General features: G+C 41.1%; 1 protein-coding gene across 2 annotated transcripts; it reads right to left on the bottom strand.

Annotated features, from left to right (window-relative positions):
• Nucleotides 1-295: 295 nt before the first annotated feature.
• On the bottom strand, nt 296-16,936 carry LOC118938403 (uncharacterized). 2 transcript variants are annotated; one of them, XM_036942230.2, is made up of 6 exons: nt 16,855-16,936; nt 14,379-14,590; nt 14,034-14,081; nt 12,751-12,843; nt 4,115-4,327; nt 296-3,263 (listed from the first exon to the last, which is right to left on the bottom strand). In XM_036942230.2, the coding sequence occupies exons 2-6, from the start codon at nt 14,515-14,517 to the stop codon at nt 2,179-2,181; spliced, it is 1,578 nt and encodes a 525-aa protein (XP_036798125.2). In that variant the 5' UTR covers nt 14,518-14,590; nt 16,855-16,936; the 3' UTR covers nt 296-2,178. The 2 variants fall into 2 exon arrangements, with proteins under 2 accessions (XP_036798125.2, XP_036798124.2); XM_036942229.2 differs by lacking the exon at nt 16,855-16,936 and having other exon boundaries at nt 14,379-14,795.
• Nucleotides 16,937-16,943: the final 7 nt, after the last annotated feature.

The raw sequence follows: 16,943 nt of genomic DNA, 5'->3' as shown, positions 1-16,943 counted from the left end.
TTTAAGGATAATTGTACTGCTGGATAGGCCTCATCTTGGACAACCAAAATAATCCCCAAAATTGCCACCAAGACAGGTATTCATTCATTTTATTTTAGCATTTCTACACTCCACATGTTAAAAGTCTCTGGTGGCGGTTTCCCAGACACAGATCAAGCCCAGTGCTGGACTAAAAAAGCACTTTTTCACTATAAATTCTCCATTGAGAATGCTTTTTAGACAAGGACTAGGCTTAATCTGCGTCTGGTAAACCACCCCTCAGAGAACCCCAAACAAAGAACAACACATCACACAGTTGGCATTTATTGTCATAACATATGTTCACATTGTGTCACATCAAATCATGTGTATGTTATTAAGCCCTTTTTCACATCAGCAGGTGTCACAAAGTGCCCTGCAGAAACCCTGCCTATAACCACAAAGAACAAGCAATGCAGAGGCAGAAGCAAAGGGACCAGGAAAAGCTCCCTAGAAAGGCAGAAACCTAGGAAGAAACCTAGAGAGGAAGCAGGGCTCTGATGGGTGGCCAGTCCTCTTCTGGCTGTGTCTGGTAGAGAGGAACCAGGCGCCGAGGCGGGACCAGTCCTCTTCTGGCTGTGTCTGGTAGAGAGGAACCAGGCACCGAGGCGGGACCAGTCCTCTTCTGGCTGTGTCTGGTAGAGAGGAACCAGGCGCCGAGGCGGGACCAGTCCTCTTCTGGCTGTGTCGGGTAGAGAGGAACCAGGCGCCGAGGCGGGACCAGTCCTCTTCTGGCTGTGTCTGGTAGAGAGGAACCAGGCGCCGAGGCGGGACCAGTCCTCTTCTGGCTGTGTCTGGTAGAGAGGAACCAGGCGCCGAGGCGGGACCAGTCCTCTTCTGGCTGTGTCTGGTAGAGAGGAACCAGGCGCCGAGGCGGGACCAGTCCTCTTCTGGCTGTACTGGGTAGAGAGGAACCAGGCTCTGATGGGTGACCAGACCTCTTCTGGCTGTGCCGGATAGAGATTTAAGAGTCCATGTGACCATTAAGGCCAGATCGTTCATAGATGACCAGCAGGGTCAAATAATAACCACGATGGCAATAATGGAAAGGGGGATACCTAGTCAGTTATACAACTGAATGCCTTCAACTGATATGTGTCTTCCGCATTTAACCCCTGTGAATCAGAGAGGTGTGGGGGGCTGCCTTAATCGACATCCACGGCGCCCAGGGAACAGTGGGTTAACTGCCTTGCTCAGGGGAACAGTGGGTTAACTGCCTTGCTCAGGGGAACAGTGGGTTAACTGCCTTGCTCAGGGGAACAGTGGGTTAACTGCCTTGCTCAGGGGAACAGTGGGTTAACTGCCTTGCTCAGGGGAACAGTGGGTTAACTGCCTTGCTCAGGGGAACAGTGGGTTAACTGCCTTGCTCAGGGGAACAGTGGGTTAACTGCCTTGCTCAGGGGAACAGTGGGTTAACTGCCTTGCTCAGGGGAACAGTGGGTTAACTGCCTTGCTCAGGGGAACCGTGGGTTAACTGCCTTGCTCAGGGGAACCGTGGGTTAACTGCCTTGCTCAGGGGCAGAATGACAGATTTTTACCTTGTCCGCTCAGGGATTCGATCCAGCAACCTTTCAGTTACGGGCCCAATGCTCTAACCACTAGGCTACCTAAAGAGGGCAACACGATGTAACACATCATTATTGTCTTCATATATGGCGTTAACCTAGAGAAGCTTTATGAAGGCTGTATCACTAAATGAAGCACTACAAATTCAGTCATGACTAGTGAGACGTTGAAAAGCACATTTGGAGCACAATTTCAGATGACTTTTATTTTGAAAACCCATGTCCTTAAATGAATTTATAGACTGTTTCAAATGTAGACCCTCCACTGGTACGTGCCCGAGGCCCAGCGATGCTAGTGTTAATGAGAGCAGCAGAGAAACCTGGATTTTTTTTCTCAATTCATCAGTCCTCGAGTCTTTGCATTCTCTCTCCTCAGCTTCTTCTCAAAACTCATTGGAGGAGAAGGTCTGAGGGGAGGGACTTTAGATATTCTCCTCCAATACAGTTGAGGAGGTGAGGAGAGAGGATGCGAGATAATCGAGGAAAGATGAATTGAGAAAGGATAGGCCTCAGTGACTAAAGTACTGGCCACTGGTCTCATTGAGGACATGTGTTTTTCAAAATAAAAGTCCTCCAGACAAATTGTAGGCTTTTCCTATGTCATGTCCAAGGAGGCTGTCATCTCGCTTGTGTGATGCTCCTGGTGTTTCTTCAGCAATTTGGGTACATGGAACCCTTTCCCACACAGGCTACAGACATACGGCTTCTCCCCTGTATGGAGCCTCATGTGTACCTTCAGACTCCCTGGTGTGGTGAACCCCTTATCACAGACAGTACAAGGGTACGGCCTCTCTTTAGTGTGCGTGATCTGGTGCACTCTCAGGTTCCCAGACTGGGCGAAACGGGTCCCGCATATAGTGCAGACGTACGGTTTCTCTCCAGTGTGTGTTCTCTGGTGGCTTTGAAGGTCACCAGCCCGTACGAACGTCCGACCGCAGTACGAGCAGCAGAACCTCTTCTCAAGGTTCTTCAAGTGCGTCCTTGCATGCGTCTGCAGCTTCTCTACATCCGTGAAGCTCTTACCGCAGTCGCAGATGTGGTAGAGGACCTCTTCCATGTGTAACTTCTTGAGCTTGTGTTTTTTCAAGCACTGGGATCTGGCGAAGCGTTGTCCGCAGATGGAGCACTGATGCGGTTTCTCCTTGGTGTGGGTCAGTAGGTGGGTGTTGAGGTTCCCTCTGATCGTGAAACCCTTCCCGCAGTAGGAGCAGTGGTGGAGGTTCTCTCCTGTGTGGATCAGACGATGAACCTTGAGGGTTCTGAAGTGGGAGAACATCTTGCCACAGTCGTCACAGTGGTATGGTTTCTCGATACGGTGGGTCTGTCTGTGCTTCCTATACTCCAACAGGTGGGCGAAACTCTCCGGGCACTTGGAGCAGTGGTATGGTTTCTCTCCTGTATGGACTCGCTGGTGGATCTTGAGGTGCCGTAGCAAGGTGAAGGTCTTCCCACACGGATGGCAGACGTGCTTGGTTTTCTCTCCGGTGTGGATGGTCATGTGTCTCCTCAGGTCGTCGGGTCGTAAGAAACACTTCCCGCAGACAGAGCACTGATGTGGTTTCTCTCCGCTGTGAATCAGCGCATGTCTGTTCAGCCGCGTCTTTGTGAGGAACCTCTTTCCGCACTCGGAGCAGCGGTGGTGCTTCTCAGAGATGTCTGTGTCAGATCTGGCAACCTCTCCTGTTTCAATGACAACATTATAGGGGTTAGAGAAGCTGCTAGGACAGAGAGGAGAGAACAGCATCACTTGCATGCTTAACAATATACTGTACATACAGTAAAATACTATAGCGACCTTAACCCAACACCTAGCAAACTCGTCAAGAGGTTCAGATCACTGTTGGGTTGACAGTCTCCTGGACCCAGTTTGGTCCAGGACCATACCGACCATACTGGTCGGAGATACACCCCAAATTTGCTACAATACCATGTACCTGCACCCATAGAGATCCTACTCAATTATTAGAGGGGCTGTGTTGTGAACCCTCAAAGTTCCATGATGGTCTGAAAATGGCAGCCATCTTGGTCAGGGAGAAATCCAACCCAGTCTAATTGGAATGAATGGCAGTAGATTATGCATTTCCTGCTTTAACTGACGCAGGAAAATAAAAGGCATGTGTTGCATCAGAAATTGGGTAATATAATTAGTCGACCTAAAATATTGGTCATATACAGGTTTTATACAAATTTTCCGTATAATTAGCCTCTAAAATATATCTAAACAAACCCACAATGTCTCAATGTGTGCTCTCTTGGAAAGCAGTGAGTGTTTTTATACGATACAATATCAGTACTTGCATTTTACAACTTGTCTAAGTCCTATCAACAACTGATGTCAGAAAGTGTACAGCTGTGGATTGACTGCATTGTTTTAATGGAATGTTGGCAGCTATTTTTTTTAAGCTGTCTGGAATAGCTAGCTAACAAGCAAACAGTGGAGATCATCTTCAAATTCCTTGTGTTACACAATAGTGTACCTGTACCATAATAAATCAAATAGTTTAACATCAGGGTATGGGTGTTTCTCTCACCTTTGTGAACCACCTGGTGTCGTCTCAGGTCATAGGATCGCAAGAAGGCCTTCCCGCAAATGGAACAATGGTGGGGTTTCTCTCCGCTGTGGGTCATCGTGTGTATCTTCAAGCTGCTGGCTGCAGTAAACCGCTTGCCGCACTGGGAGCAGAGGTACGGTCTCTCCGGGTCAGGGTCCCCAAGGCTGTCTGGGTCAGAGCTGGCACCCTCTCCTGTTTTAATGGCAACATTACAGGGGTTAAACACATGTTTTCTATTTTATATGCTATACTATGCATCGGTATCTAAAAAGGTAGAAAGGATAGTTGACTTCTCCTAAATGTATATTCTGATCTGAGTTGGTTCTACCCACACCTTCCTCATAGATGTATGTTCTGATCAGCGACTACTGGGATATTCAAGTCCGGGCTCTGGCTGGGCCACTCAAGGACATTCAGAGACTTGTCCCGAAGCCACTCCTGTGTTGTCTTGGCTGTGTGCTTAAGGTCGTTGTCCTGTTGGAAGGCGAACCTTCGCCCCATACTCTGGAGCAGGTTTTCATCAAGAATTTCCCTGTACTTTGCTCCGTTCATCTTTCCCTCGATCCTGACTAGTCTCCCAGTCCCTCCCGCTGAAAAACATCCCCACAGCACTGCCACCACCATGCTTCACCATAGGGATGGTGCCAGGTTTCCTCCAGATGTGACGCTGGCATTCAGGCCAAAGAGTTCAATGTTAGTTTCATCAGACCAGATAATCTCGTTTCTCACGGTCTGAGTCCTTTAGGTGCCTTTTGGCTGTCATGTGCCTTTTACTGAGAAGTGGCTTCTGTCTGGCCACTCTACCATAAAGGCCTGATTGGTGGAGTGCTGCAGAGATGGTTGTCCTTGTGGTAGGTTCTCCCATCTCCACAGAGGAACTCTGGAGCTCTGTCAGAGTGACCATCGGGTTCTTGGTCACCTCCCTGACCAAGGCCCTTCTCCCCGATTGCTCAGTTTGGCCAGTTGGCTCTAGGAAACCCTTCACCATATCTGTGTCGTGACACAGTCCTGTCTCTGAGCTCTAAGGACAATTCCTTCCACCTCATGGCTTGGTTTTTGCTCTGACATGTACTGTCAACTGTGGGACCTTATATAGACAGGTGTGTGCCTTTCCAAATCATGTCCAATCAATTACATTTACCACAGGTGGACTCCAATCAAGATGTAGAAACATCAAGGATGATCAATGGAAACAGGATGCACCTGAGCTCAATTTCAAGTCTCCTAGCAAAGGGTCTCTGTTTTCATTTTTAATACATTTGCAAACATTTCTGAAAACCTGTTTTCGCTTCGTCCTTATGGGGTGTTGTGTGTAGATTGATGAGGATTTTTTTTAAATTTGTTTAATCTATTTCAGAATAAAGCTGTAGTGTAACAAAATGTGGGAAAAGTCAAGTGGTCTGAATACTTTGCGAATGCACTGTATGTCGGTAAGTAGCCTTCCACAAGCCTTGGTCTGAACAAGCCGGAACGGCTCATAGAACAGGAGGCATCCCCTGTTTCTGAAGCGTGAGGCAGAGGCAGGAGAGTATGTAGTGTTATGTATATTTTATGGATATCATGTATTTTATTTGTTGTGTTTTATTTCCTGTTTGGACCCCTGAAAGAGGGGCTAATTGAGGATCCCAATAAATACTACACAACTTATTCTGAGGCCTGGACCAGGCTGCATGTAGCTGGTTTGAAAACTATTTAAAAGGACAACCAGTCATATGAATGTGGCTCACCTTTTAATCCTTCACCAACTAACCTCAGGCCAACTCTATCCTGAATGAATCCTTCACCAACTAACCTCAGGCCAACTCTATCCTGAATGAATCCTTCACCAACTAACCTCAGGCCAACTCTATCCTGAATGAATCCTTCACCAACTAACCTCAGGCCAACTCTATCCTGAATGAATCCTTCAGAACTAACCTCAGGCCAACTCTATCCTGAATGAATCCTTCACCAACTAACCTCAGGCCAACTCTATCCTGAATGAATCCTTCACCAACTAACCTCAGGCCAACTCTATCCTGAATGAATCCTTCAGAACTAACCTCAGGCCAACTCTATCCTGAATGAATCCTTCACCAACTAACCTCAGGCCAACTCTATCCTGAATGAATCCTTCACCAACTAACCTCAGGCCAACTCTATCCTGAATGAATCCTTCAGAACTAACCTCAGGCCAACTATATCCTGAATGAATCCTTCACCAACTAACCTCAGGCCAACTCTATCCTGAATTAATCCTTCACCAACTAACCTGCTCCCGGGCAGGCCAACTCTATCCTGAATGAATCCTTCACCAACTAACCTCAGGCCAACTCTATCCTGAATGAATCCTTCAGAACTAACCTCAGGCCAACTCTATCCTGAATGAATCCTTCACCAACTAACCTCAGGCCAACTCTATCCTGAATGAATCCTTCACCAACTAACCTGCTCCCGGGCAGGCCAACTCTATCCTGAATGAATCCTTCACCAACAAACCTCAGGCCAACTCTATCCTGAATGAATCCTTCACCAACTAACCTCAGGCCAACTCTATCCTGAATGAATCATTCAGAACTAACCTGCTCCCGGGCAGGCCAACTCTATCCTGAATGAATCCTTCACCAACTAACCTCAGGCCAACTCTATCCTGAATGAATCCTTCACCAACTAACCTCAGGCCAACTCTATCCTGAATGAATCCTTTAGAACTAAACTGCTCCCAAGCAGGCCAACTCTATCCTGAATGAATCCTTCACCAACTAACCTCAGGCCAACTCTATCCTGAATGAATCCTTCACCAACTAACCTCAGGCCAACTCTATCCTGAATGAATCATTCAGAACTAACCTGCTCCCGGGCAGGCCAACTCTATCCTGAATGAATCCTTCACCAACTAACCTCAGGCCAACTCTATCATGAATGAATCCTTCACCAACTAACCTCAGGCCAACTCTATCCTGAATGAATTCTTCACCAACTAACCTCAGGCCAACTTTATCCTGAATGAATCCTTCACCAACTAACCTCAGGCCAACTCTATCCTGAATGAATCCTTCACCAACTAACCTCAAGCCAACTCTATCCTGAATGAATCTTTCAGAACTAACCTGCTCCCAAGCAGGCCAACTCTATCCTGAATGAATCCTTCAGAACTAACCTGCTCCGAAGCAGGCCAACTCTATCCTGAATGAATCCTTCACCAACTAACCTCAGGCCAACTCTATCCTGAATGAATCCTTCACCAACTAACCTCAGGCCAACTCTATCCTGAATGAATCCTTCAGAACTAACCTCAGGCCAACTCTATCCTGAATGAATACTTCACCAACTAACCTCAGGCCAACTCTATCCTGAATGAATCCTTCAGAACTAACCTCAGGCCAACTCTATCCTGAATGAATCCTTCACCAACTAACCTCAAGCCAACTCTATCCTGAATGAATCCTTCACCAACTAACCTGCTCCCGGGCAGGCCAACTCTATCCTGAATGAATCCTTCACCAACTAACCTCAGGCCAACTCTATCCTGAATGAATCCTTTAGAACTAACCTGCTCCCAAGCAGGCCAACTCTATCCTGAATGAATCCTTCACCAACTAACCTCAGGCCAACTCTATCCTGAATGAATCCTTCACCAACTAACCTCAGGCCAACTCTATCCTGAATGAATCCTTCACCAACTAACCTCAGGCCAACTCTATCCTGAATGAATCATTCAGAACTAACCTGCTCCCGGGCAGGCCAACTCTATCCTGAATGAATCCTTCACCAACTAACCTCAGGCCAACTCTATCCTGAATGAATCCTTCACCAACTAACCTCAGGCCAACTCTATCATGAATGAATCCTTCACCAACTAACCTCAGGCCAACTCTATCATGAATGAATCCTTCACCAACTAACCTCAGGTCAACTCTATCCTGAATGAATCCTTCACCAACTAACCTCAGGCCAACTCTATCCTGAATGAATCCTTCACCAACTAACCTCAAGCCAACTCTATCCTGAATGAATCATTCAGAACTAACCTGCTCCCAAGCAGGCCAACTCTATCCTGAATGAATCCTTCAGAACTAACCTGCTCCCAAGCAGGCCAACTCTATCCTGAATGAATCCTTCAGAACTAACCTGCTCCCAAGCAGGCCAACTCTATCCTGAATTAATCCTTCAGAACTAACCTGCTCCCAAGCAGGCCAACTCTATCCTGAATGAATCCTTCAGAACTAACCTGCCCAACACTATCCTGAATGAATAGTCTGAACCGCGAGTTGAGGACCAATGAAATCAGAATCCCTCCCTCTTGCAAAGAGTGCGTCATCATCTCCTTCATTTGAGGAAGAAGACTGATTAAATATGTTATTAATTAAATGTTTGTGTGTGATTTTTATTTATTTTTACAATAAAATAAAAATACCTATCACATGATTTAGTAATGACAGAATGCATTTAGAAACTAAAATAAACATTTATTATTATTATTATTTTAACAATAAGAATAAACATTCTTTATTATTGTATATTCATGTGTATATGAATGGGTAGTTTAATGGGTTTATTGTATATTAATGTGTATATGAATGGGTAGTTTAATGGGTTTATTGTATATTCATGTGTAAATTAATGGGTAGTTTAATGTGTTTAATGGGTTTATTGTATATTAATGTGTATATGAATGGGTAGTTTAATGGGTTTATTGTATATTAATGTGTATATTAATGGGTAGTTTAATGGGTTTATTGTATATTAATGTGTATATTAATGGGTAGTTTAATGGGTTTATTGTATATTCATGTGTATATTAATGGGTAGTTTAATGTGTTTAATGGGTTTATTGTATATTAATGTGTATATGAATGGGTAGTTTAATGTGTTTAATGGGTTTATTGTATATTAATGTGTATATGAATGGGTAGTTTAATGGGTTTATTGTATATTAATGTGTATATTAATGGGTAGTTTAATGGGTTTATTGTATATTAATGGGTAGTTTAATGGGTTTATTGTATATTAATGTGTATATTAATGGGTAGTTTAATGGGTTTATTGTATATTAATGGGTAGTTTAATGGGTTTATTGTATATTAATGTGTATATTAATGGGTAGTTTAATGGGTTTATTGTATATTAATGTGTATATGAATGGGTAGTTTAATGGGTTTATTGTATATTAATGTGTATATTAATGGGTCGTTTAATGGGTTTATTGTATATTAATGTGTATATTAATGGGTAGTTTAATGGGTTTATTGTATATTAATGTGTATATGAATGGGTAGTTTAATGGGTTTATTGTATATTAATGTGTATATTAATGGGTAGTTTAATGGGTTTATTGTATATTAATGTGTATATTAATGGGTAGTTTAATGGGTTTATTGTATATTAATGTGTATATTAATGGGTAGTTTAATGGGTTTATTGTATATTAATGTGTATATGAATGGGTAGTTTAATGGGTTTATTGTATATTAATGTGTATATGAATGGGTAGTTTAATGGGTTTATTGTATATTAATGTGTATATGAATGGGTAGTTTAATGGGTTTATTGTATATTAATGTGTATATGAATGGGTAGTTTAATGGGTTTATTGTGTATTAATGTGTATATTAATGGGTAGTTTAATGGGTTTAAATAAAATCACGTTTTATTTGTCACATACACATGGTTGGCAGATGTTATTTGTCACATACACATGGTTGGCAGATGTTATTGGTCACATACACATGGTTGGCAGATGTTAATGTGAGTGTAGCGAAATGCTTGTGCTTCTAGTTACGACAGTGCAGTAATAACCAACAAGTGATCTAACAAATTCACAACGACCTTATACACACAATGTAAGGGGATGGAATATGTATCTATAAATATATGGATGTGTGATGGCCGTGCGGCACAGGAAAGATGCAATAGATGGTATAAAATATAGTATATACATATTTTTTTAACCTTTATTTAACTAGGCAAGTCAGTTAAGAACACATTTATATATATTTTCAATGACGGCCTAGGAACAAGGGCAGAACGACAGATGTATACCTTGTCAGCTCGGGGGTTTGAACTTGCAACCTTTCGGTTACTAGTCCAACGCTCTAACCACTAGGCTACCCTGCCGCCCCTATGAGATGAGTAATGTAGGATATGTAAACATATGAAAGCATTGTTTAAAGTGACTAGTGATAACATTATTAAATCAATTTATTAAAGTGGTCAGTGATTTGAGTCTGTGTGTTGGCAGCAGCCTCTCTTTGTTAGTGATGGCTGTTTAACAGTCTGATGGCCTTGAGATAGAAGCTGTTTTTCAGTCTCTCAGTCCCAGCTTTGATGCACCTGTACTGAACTCGCCTTCTGGATGATAGCGGGGTGAACAGGCAGTGGCTCAGGTGGTTGTTGTCCTTGATGATCTTTTTGGCCTTCCTGTGACATCGGGTGGTGTAGGTGTCCTGGAGGGCAGGTAGTTTGCCGCCGGTGATGCGTTGTGCAGACCTCACTACCCTCTGGAGAGCTTTACGGTTTAGGGAAGTGTAGTTGCCCTACCACGTGGTGATAAAGCCTGACAAGATGCTCTCGATTGTGCATCTGTAGAAGTTTGTGGGGGTTTTAGGTGACAAGCCAAATTTCTTCAGCTTCTTAACCATGCTGTCTGTGTGGGTGGACCATTTCAGTTTGTCCGTGATGTGTATGCAGAGGAACTTAACTTTCCACCTTCTCCACTGCTGTCCCGTCGATGTGGATAGGGGGGTGCTCCCACTGCTGTTTCCTGAAGTACACGATCATCTCCTTTGTTTTGTTGACATTGAGTGAGAGGTTATTTTCCTGACACCACACTCCGAGGGCCCTCACCTCCTCCCTGTAGGCCGTCTCGTCATTGTTGGTAATCAAGCCTACCACTGTAGTGTCGTCTGCAAACTTGATGATTGAGTTGGAGGCGTGCATGGCCACGCAGTCATGGGTGAACAGGGAGTAACAGGAGAGGGCTGAGAACACACCCTTGTGGGGCCTCAGAACCCCTCATAGCCTGATTCCTCTCTAGGTTTCTTCCTAGGTTTTGGCCTTTCTAGGGAGTTTTTCCTAGTCACCGTGCTTCTACACCTGCATTGCTTGCTGTTTGGGGGTTTAGGCTGGGTTTCTGTACAGCACTTTGCATATTAATGTGTATATAAATGTGGAGTTTAATGAATTGATTGTATATGAATATGTATATGAATGGGTAGTTTGTGTTTATTGTATATTAATATGTGTATGAATGGGTAGTTTGTGTTTATTGTATATTAATATGTATATGAATGGGTATTTGAATGGGTTTATTGTATATTAATGTGTATATGAATGGGTATTTGAATGTGTTTATTGTATATTAATGTGTATATTAATGGGTAGTTGAATGGGTTTATTGTATATTAATATGTATATTAATGGGTAGTTGAATGTGTTTATTGTATATTCATGTGTATATGAATGGGTAGTTGAATGTGTTTATTGTATATTAATGGGTAGTTGAATGGGTTTATTATATATTAATGTGTATATGAATGGGTAGTTGAATGTGTTTATTGTATATTAATGGGTAGTTTAATGTGTTTATTGTATATTAATATGTATATTAATGGGTAGTTGAATGTGTTTATTGTATATTAATGTGTATATGAATGGGTATTTGAATGTGTTTATTGTATATTAATGGGTAGTTGAATGTGTTTATTGTATATTAATGTGTATATGAATGGGTAGATGAATGTGTTTATTGTATATTAATGTGTATATGAATGGGTAGTTGAATGTGTTTATTGTATATTAATGGGTAGTTTAATGTGTTTATTGTATATTAATGGGTATATGAATGGGTAGTTGAATGTGTTTATTGTATATTAATGGGTATATTAATGTGTTTGTTGTATATTAATGTGTATATGAATGGGTATTTGAATGTGTTTATTGTATATTAATGGGTATATGAATGGGTATTTGAATGTGTTTATTGTATATTAATGGGTATATTAATGTGTTTGTTGTATATTAATGTGTATATGAATGGGTATTTGAATGTGTTTATTGTATATTAATGTGTATATGAATGGGTAGTTTGTGTTTATTGTATATTAATATGTGTATATTAATGGGTATTTGAATGTGTTTATTGTATATTAATGTGTATATGAATGGGTAGATGAATGTGTTTATTGTATATTAATATGTGTATGAATGGGTAGTTGAATGTGTTTATTGTATATTCATGTGTATATGAATGGGTAGTTGAATGTGTTTATTGTATATTAATGGGTAGTTGAATGGGTTTATTGTATATTAATGTGTATATGAATGGGTAGTTGAATGTGTTTATTGTATATTAATGGGTAGTTTAATGTGTTTATTGTATATTAATATGTATATTAATGGGTAGTTGAATGTGTTTATTGTATATTAATGTGTATATGAATGGGTAGTTGAATGTGTTTATTGTATATTAATGTGTATATGAATGGGTAGTTGAATGTGTTTATTGTATATTAATGTGTATATGAATGGGTATTTGAATGGGTTTAAATAAATCCTGGCAAGGTCCCATCTATACCTTCCGCCTCCTCTCCATCCCCCACCTCCTCCTCTGGATGCATGTTCTGATCAGTGATTACCTGGCTTGGTCCTATCCACACCTTCCTCCTCCTCCTCTTCATCCTTCTCTCTGTCCCTCTCCTCCTCATCCTGTCTTTTAACAATAACAAGCCCTGTAAAACATCAAACCAATTAGACTGGAACACAATGTTCATTAAAACTTTATAATAGATATTCACATAATAATAGTAATAAAATATAAAATAATAATAATAATACTAATAATAATAATACCAGTAATAATAGTAATAATATTATTATTATTATTAGTAGTAGTAGTAGTAATAATAGTAGTAGTAGTAGTAGTAGTAGTAATAATAGTAGTAGTAGTAGTAGTAGTAGTAATAGTAGTAGTAATAGTAGTAATAATAATAGTAGTAATAGTAGTAGTAATAATACTAGTAGTAGTAGTAATAGTAGTAATAGTAGTAGTAATAATAATAGTAATAATAATAGTAGTAGTAGTAGTAGTAGTAGTAATAGTAGTAGTAATAATAATAGTAATAATATTATCTGGGTTAGTCCTCTTTCTATTGTAATGTATTACCTGGGTTAGTCCTCTTTCTATTGTAATATATTACCTGGGTTAGTCCTCTTTCTATTGTAATGTATTACCTGGGTTAGTCCTCTTTCTATTGTAATATATTACCTGGGTTAGTCCTCTTTCTATTGTAATATATTACCTGGGTTAGTTCTCTTTCTATTGTAATGTATTACCTGGGTTAGTTCTCTTTCTATTGTAATATATTACCTGGGTTAGTCCTCTTTCTATTGTAATATATTACCTGGGTTAGTTCTCTTTCTATTGTAATATATTACCGGGGTTAGTCCTCTTTCTATTGTAATATATTACCTGGGTTAGTCCTCTTTCTATTGTAATATATTACCTGGGTTAGTCCTGTTTCTGTTGTAATGTATTACCTGGGTTAGTCCCCTTTCTATTCTAATACAGTATATTACCTGGGTTAGTCCTCTTTCTATTGTAATATATTACCTGGGTTAGTTCTCTTTCTATTGTAATATATTACCTGGGTTAGTCCTCTTTCTATTGTAATATATTACCTGGGTTAGTCCTCTTTCTATTGTAATGTATTACCTGGGTTAGTCCTCTTTCTATTGTAATATATTACCTGGGTTAGTTCTCTTTCTATTGTAATATATTACCTGGGTTAGTCCTCTTTCTATTGTAATATATTACCTGGGTTAGTCCTCTTTCTATTGTAATATATTACCTGGGTTAGTCCTCTTTCTATTGTAATATATGACCTATATTAGTCTATACCCTGGCTAGTGTACTTATTACCTGGGTTGGCCACACCTCCTCCTTTCTGGCCCTCCTCTTCTTCCATATCTACTTGAACAACATCAAAACAGGGGCTTAGGCGTTATTTTTGGACTACACATGCTGTGTGTGCCACACCAGACAATAGTAGCCATGGGTTCAATTCGAATTGAAAATCCGTCTGTGCTTGATTGAAATCAATATGTGCCTGGTCCAATAGTCTCAAAAGTGACCATCACCCCACTTAACTAGCTGACACTTCAGGTAGGCTCCAACAAACACGTTTTTAAATCCTATTTGAACCCAGATCTGGACTTTAAGGACTATGATGGAACCAAAATGCTGGCGTAGCCAACCTGGACTCACCAGAGTCAATGTCATTATCTTCCTCATCCTCTTCTTCCTCCTCCTCCTCCTCCTCAATTTCTCGCTCCTCCTCCTCCTCTTTGACAATCACATTGAGTTCCAGTGTTTTACTGCAGTCCTCCAGCTTCACTGATGCCATCTCTGGACCCTGTTGTGAGCTTGTCTGGGCTGCAACACTGCAGCCAGAACCCAGTTCAGACGTGGTATGAACACTGCAGCCAGAACCCAGTTCAGACATGGTATGAACACGGCAGCCAGAACCCAGTTCAGACATGGTATGAACACTGCAGCCAGAACCCAGTTCAGACATGGTATGAACACTGCAGTCAGAACCCAGTTCAGACATGGTATGAAGTGGACTGGATGCTTTTTATTTTATTTTAAAGAAAGTGTCTGAATCAAAAAACTAAAATCTAAGTGTTGTTCAGAAATGAAATAAACGATCAGAAAAACATATATAATATACATTCACACTACCCTTCAAAAGTTTGTGGTCACTTAGAAATGTACTTGTTTTTGAAAGAAAAGCCAAACAATGTATCCATTAAAATGGATCAGAAATACAGTGTAGACATTGTTAATGTTGTAAATTACTATTGTAGCTGGAAACGGGCTGATTTGTAATGGGATATCTACATAGGGGTACAGAGGCCGATTATCAGCAACCATCACTCCTGTGTTCACCTGGAACGCTGTGTTAGCTAATCCAAGTGTATCATTTTAAAAAGGCTAACGGATCATTAGAAAACACTTTTGCAATTATGTTAGCACAGCTGAAAACGGTCGTGCTATTTAAAGAAGCAATAAAACTGCCCTTCTTTAGACTAGTTGAGTGTCTGGAGCACCAGCATTTGTGGGTTTGATTACTGGCTCAAAATGGCCAGAAACAAATAACTTTCTTCTGAAACTCGTCAGTCTATTCTTGTTCTGAGAAATTAAGGCTATTCCATGTGAGAAATTGCCAAGAAACTGAAGATCTTGAACAACGCTGTGTACTACTCCCTTCACAGAACAGCACTAACTGTCTCTAACCAGAATAGAAAGGGGAGTGGGAGGCCTCGGGACACAACTGAGCAAGAGGACAAGTACATTAGAGTGTCTAGTTTGAGAAACAGACGCCTCACAAGTCCTCAACTGGCAGCTTCATTAAACAGTACCCGCAAAACACCAGTCTCAATGTCAACATTGAAGAGGCGACTCCTGGATGCTGTCCTTCTAGGCAGAGTTGCAAAGAAAAAGACATATCTCAGACTGGCCAATAAAAATAAAAGATTAAGATGGGAAAAAGAACACAGACACTGGACAGAGGAAGATTGGAAAAAAAGTGTTATGGACAGACAAATCTAAGTTTGAGATATTCGGATCACAAAGGAGATCATTCGTGAGACGCAGAAAAATGAAAAGATGCTGGAGGAGTTCTTGACGCCATCTGTCAAGCATGGTGGAGGGAATGTGATGGTCTGTGGGTGCTTTGGTGGTGGTAAAGTGGGATATTTGTACAGGGTAAAAGGGATCTTGAAGAAGGAAGGTTATCACTCCATTTTGCAACGCCATGCCATACCCTGTGGACGGTGCTTAATTGGAGCCAATTTCCTCCTACAACAGGACAATGACCCAAAGCACAGCTCCAAACTATGCAATAACTATTTAGGGAAGAAGCAGTCAGCTGGTATTCTGTCTATAATGGAGTGGCCAGCACAGTCACCAGATTTCAACCCTATGGAGCTGTTGTGGGAGCAGTTTGACCGTATGGTACATAAGAAGTGCCCATCAAGCCAATTCAACTTGTGGGAGGTGCTTCAGGAAGCATGGGGTGAAATCTCTTCAGATTACCTCAACAAATTGACAACTAGAATGCCAAAGGCCTGCAACGCTGTAATTGCTGCAAATTGAGGATTCTTTGATGAAAGCAAAGTTTGAAGGACATAATTATTATTTCAATTAAAAATCATTATTTATAACCTTGTCAATGTCTTGACTATATTTTCTATTCATTTTACAACTAATTTCATGGATGTTTTCATGAAAAACAAGGACATTTCTAAGTGACTCCACATTTTTGAACGGTAGTATATATATATATACACACACACATACTGACCCGGTATCCTCTTTTCATTATATTTGTCACGGTGTGAGGAGTCCGTTTTATTGCTTGTGCAACAAGCGCTACAGCAGAACAATAAGGGGTAATTAACTAATCGTCACTTTTTTTTACACAGTACCATACTCTTACTCAGATATACATTCATTTTGAGTCCTCAGGTATGTAATGGCTTTTATCGATAACGACCCTGAGTAAAAAAAATAATAATAAACATGACACACGGAAACCACAACAACCGCTGCAAGCCCGACAAAACTGACACTATTCAACAGCTGCAATCGACCACATTACCGATTGACAATAAACGTTTACTGTAATGTTCAACTGTTGTCTATCGTTTAAATGATCATGAAAGCATTTTCGGATTACCTGAAATCGCTGGTCTTTTATTGATAAACTGGGAGGAGGGTTGCGAATGGGTCGGTGTGATGGCCGACGCCTGCGCTTACATGACGCCC

This window comes from Oncorhynchus mykiss, chromosome 13 (genome assembly GCF_057628025.1).
Source record: "Oncorhynchus mykiss isolate SJ-2025 chromosome 13, ASM5762802v1, whole genome shotgun sequence".
In the NCBI taxonomy this organism is placed as follows: domain Eukaryota; kingdom Metazoa; phylum Chordata; class Actinopteri; order Salmoniformes; family Salmonidae; genus Oncorhynchus; species Oncorhynchus mykiss.
Note: the sequence above shows the minus strand (reverse complement) of the source record. Positions and strands in the feature narration are given on the sequence as shown.

Excerpts from the sequence above, each read along its gene's own strand:
- LOC118938403 (XM_036942229.2), bottom strand. The coding sequence starts at position 14,724 with ATGTCTGAACTGGGTTCTGACTGCAGTGTTCATACCATGTCTGAACTG. Across the intron at positions 12,844-14,033 it reads AGGAGGTGTGGCCAACCCAG|GGCTTGTTATTGTTAAAAGA; the intron begins GTAATAAGTACA and ends GATGTTTTACAG. Across the intron at positions 4,328-12,750 it reads TGTGGATAGGACCAAGCCAG|GAGAGGGTGCCAGCTCTGAC; the intron begins GTAATCACTGAT and ends CCATTAAAACAG.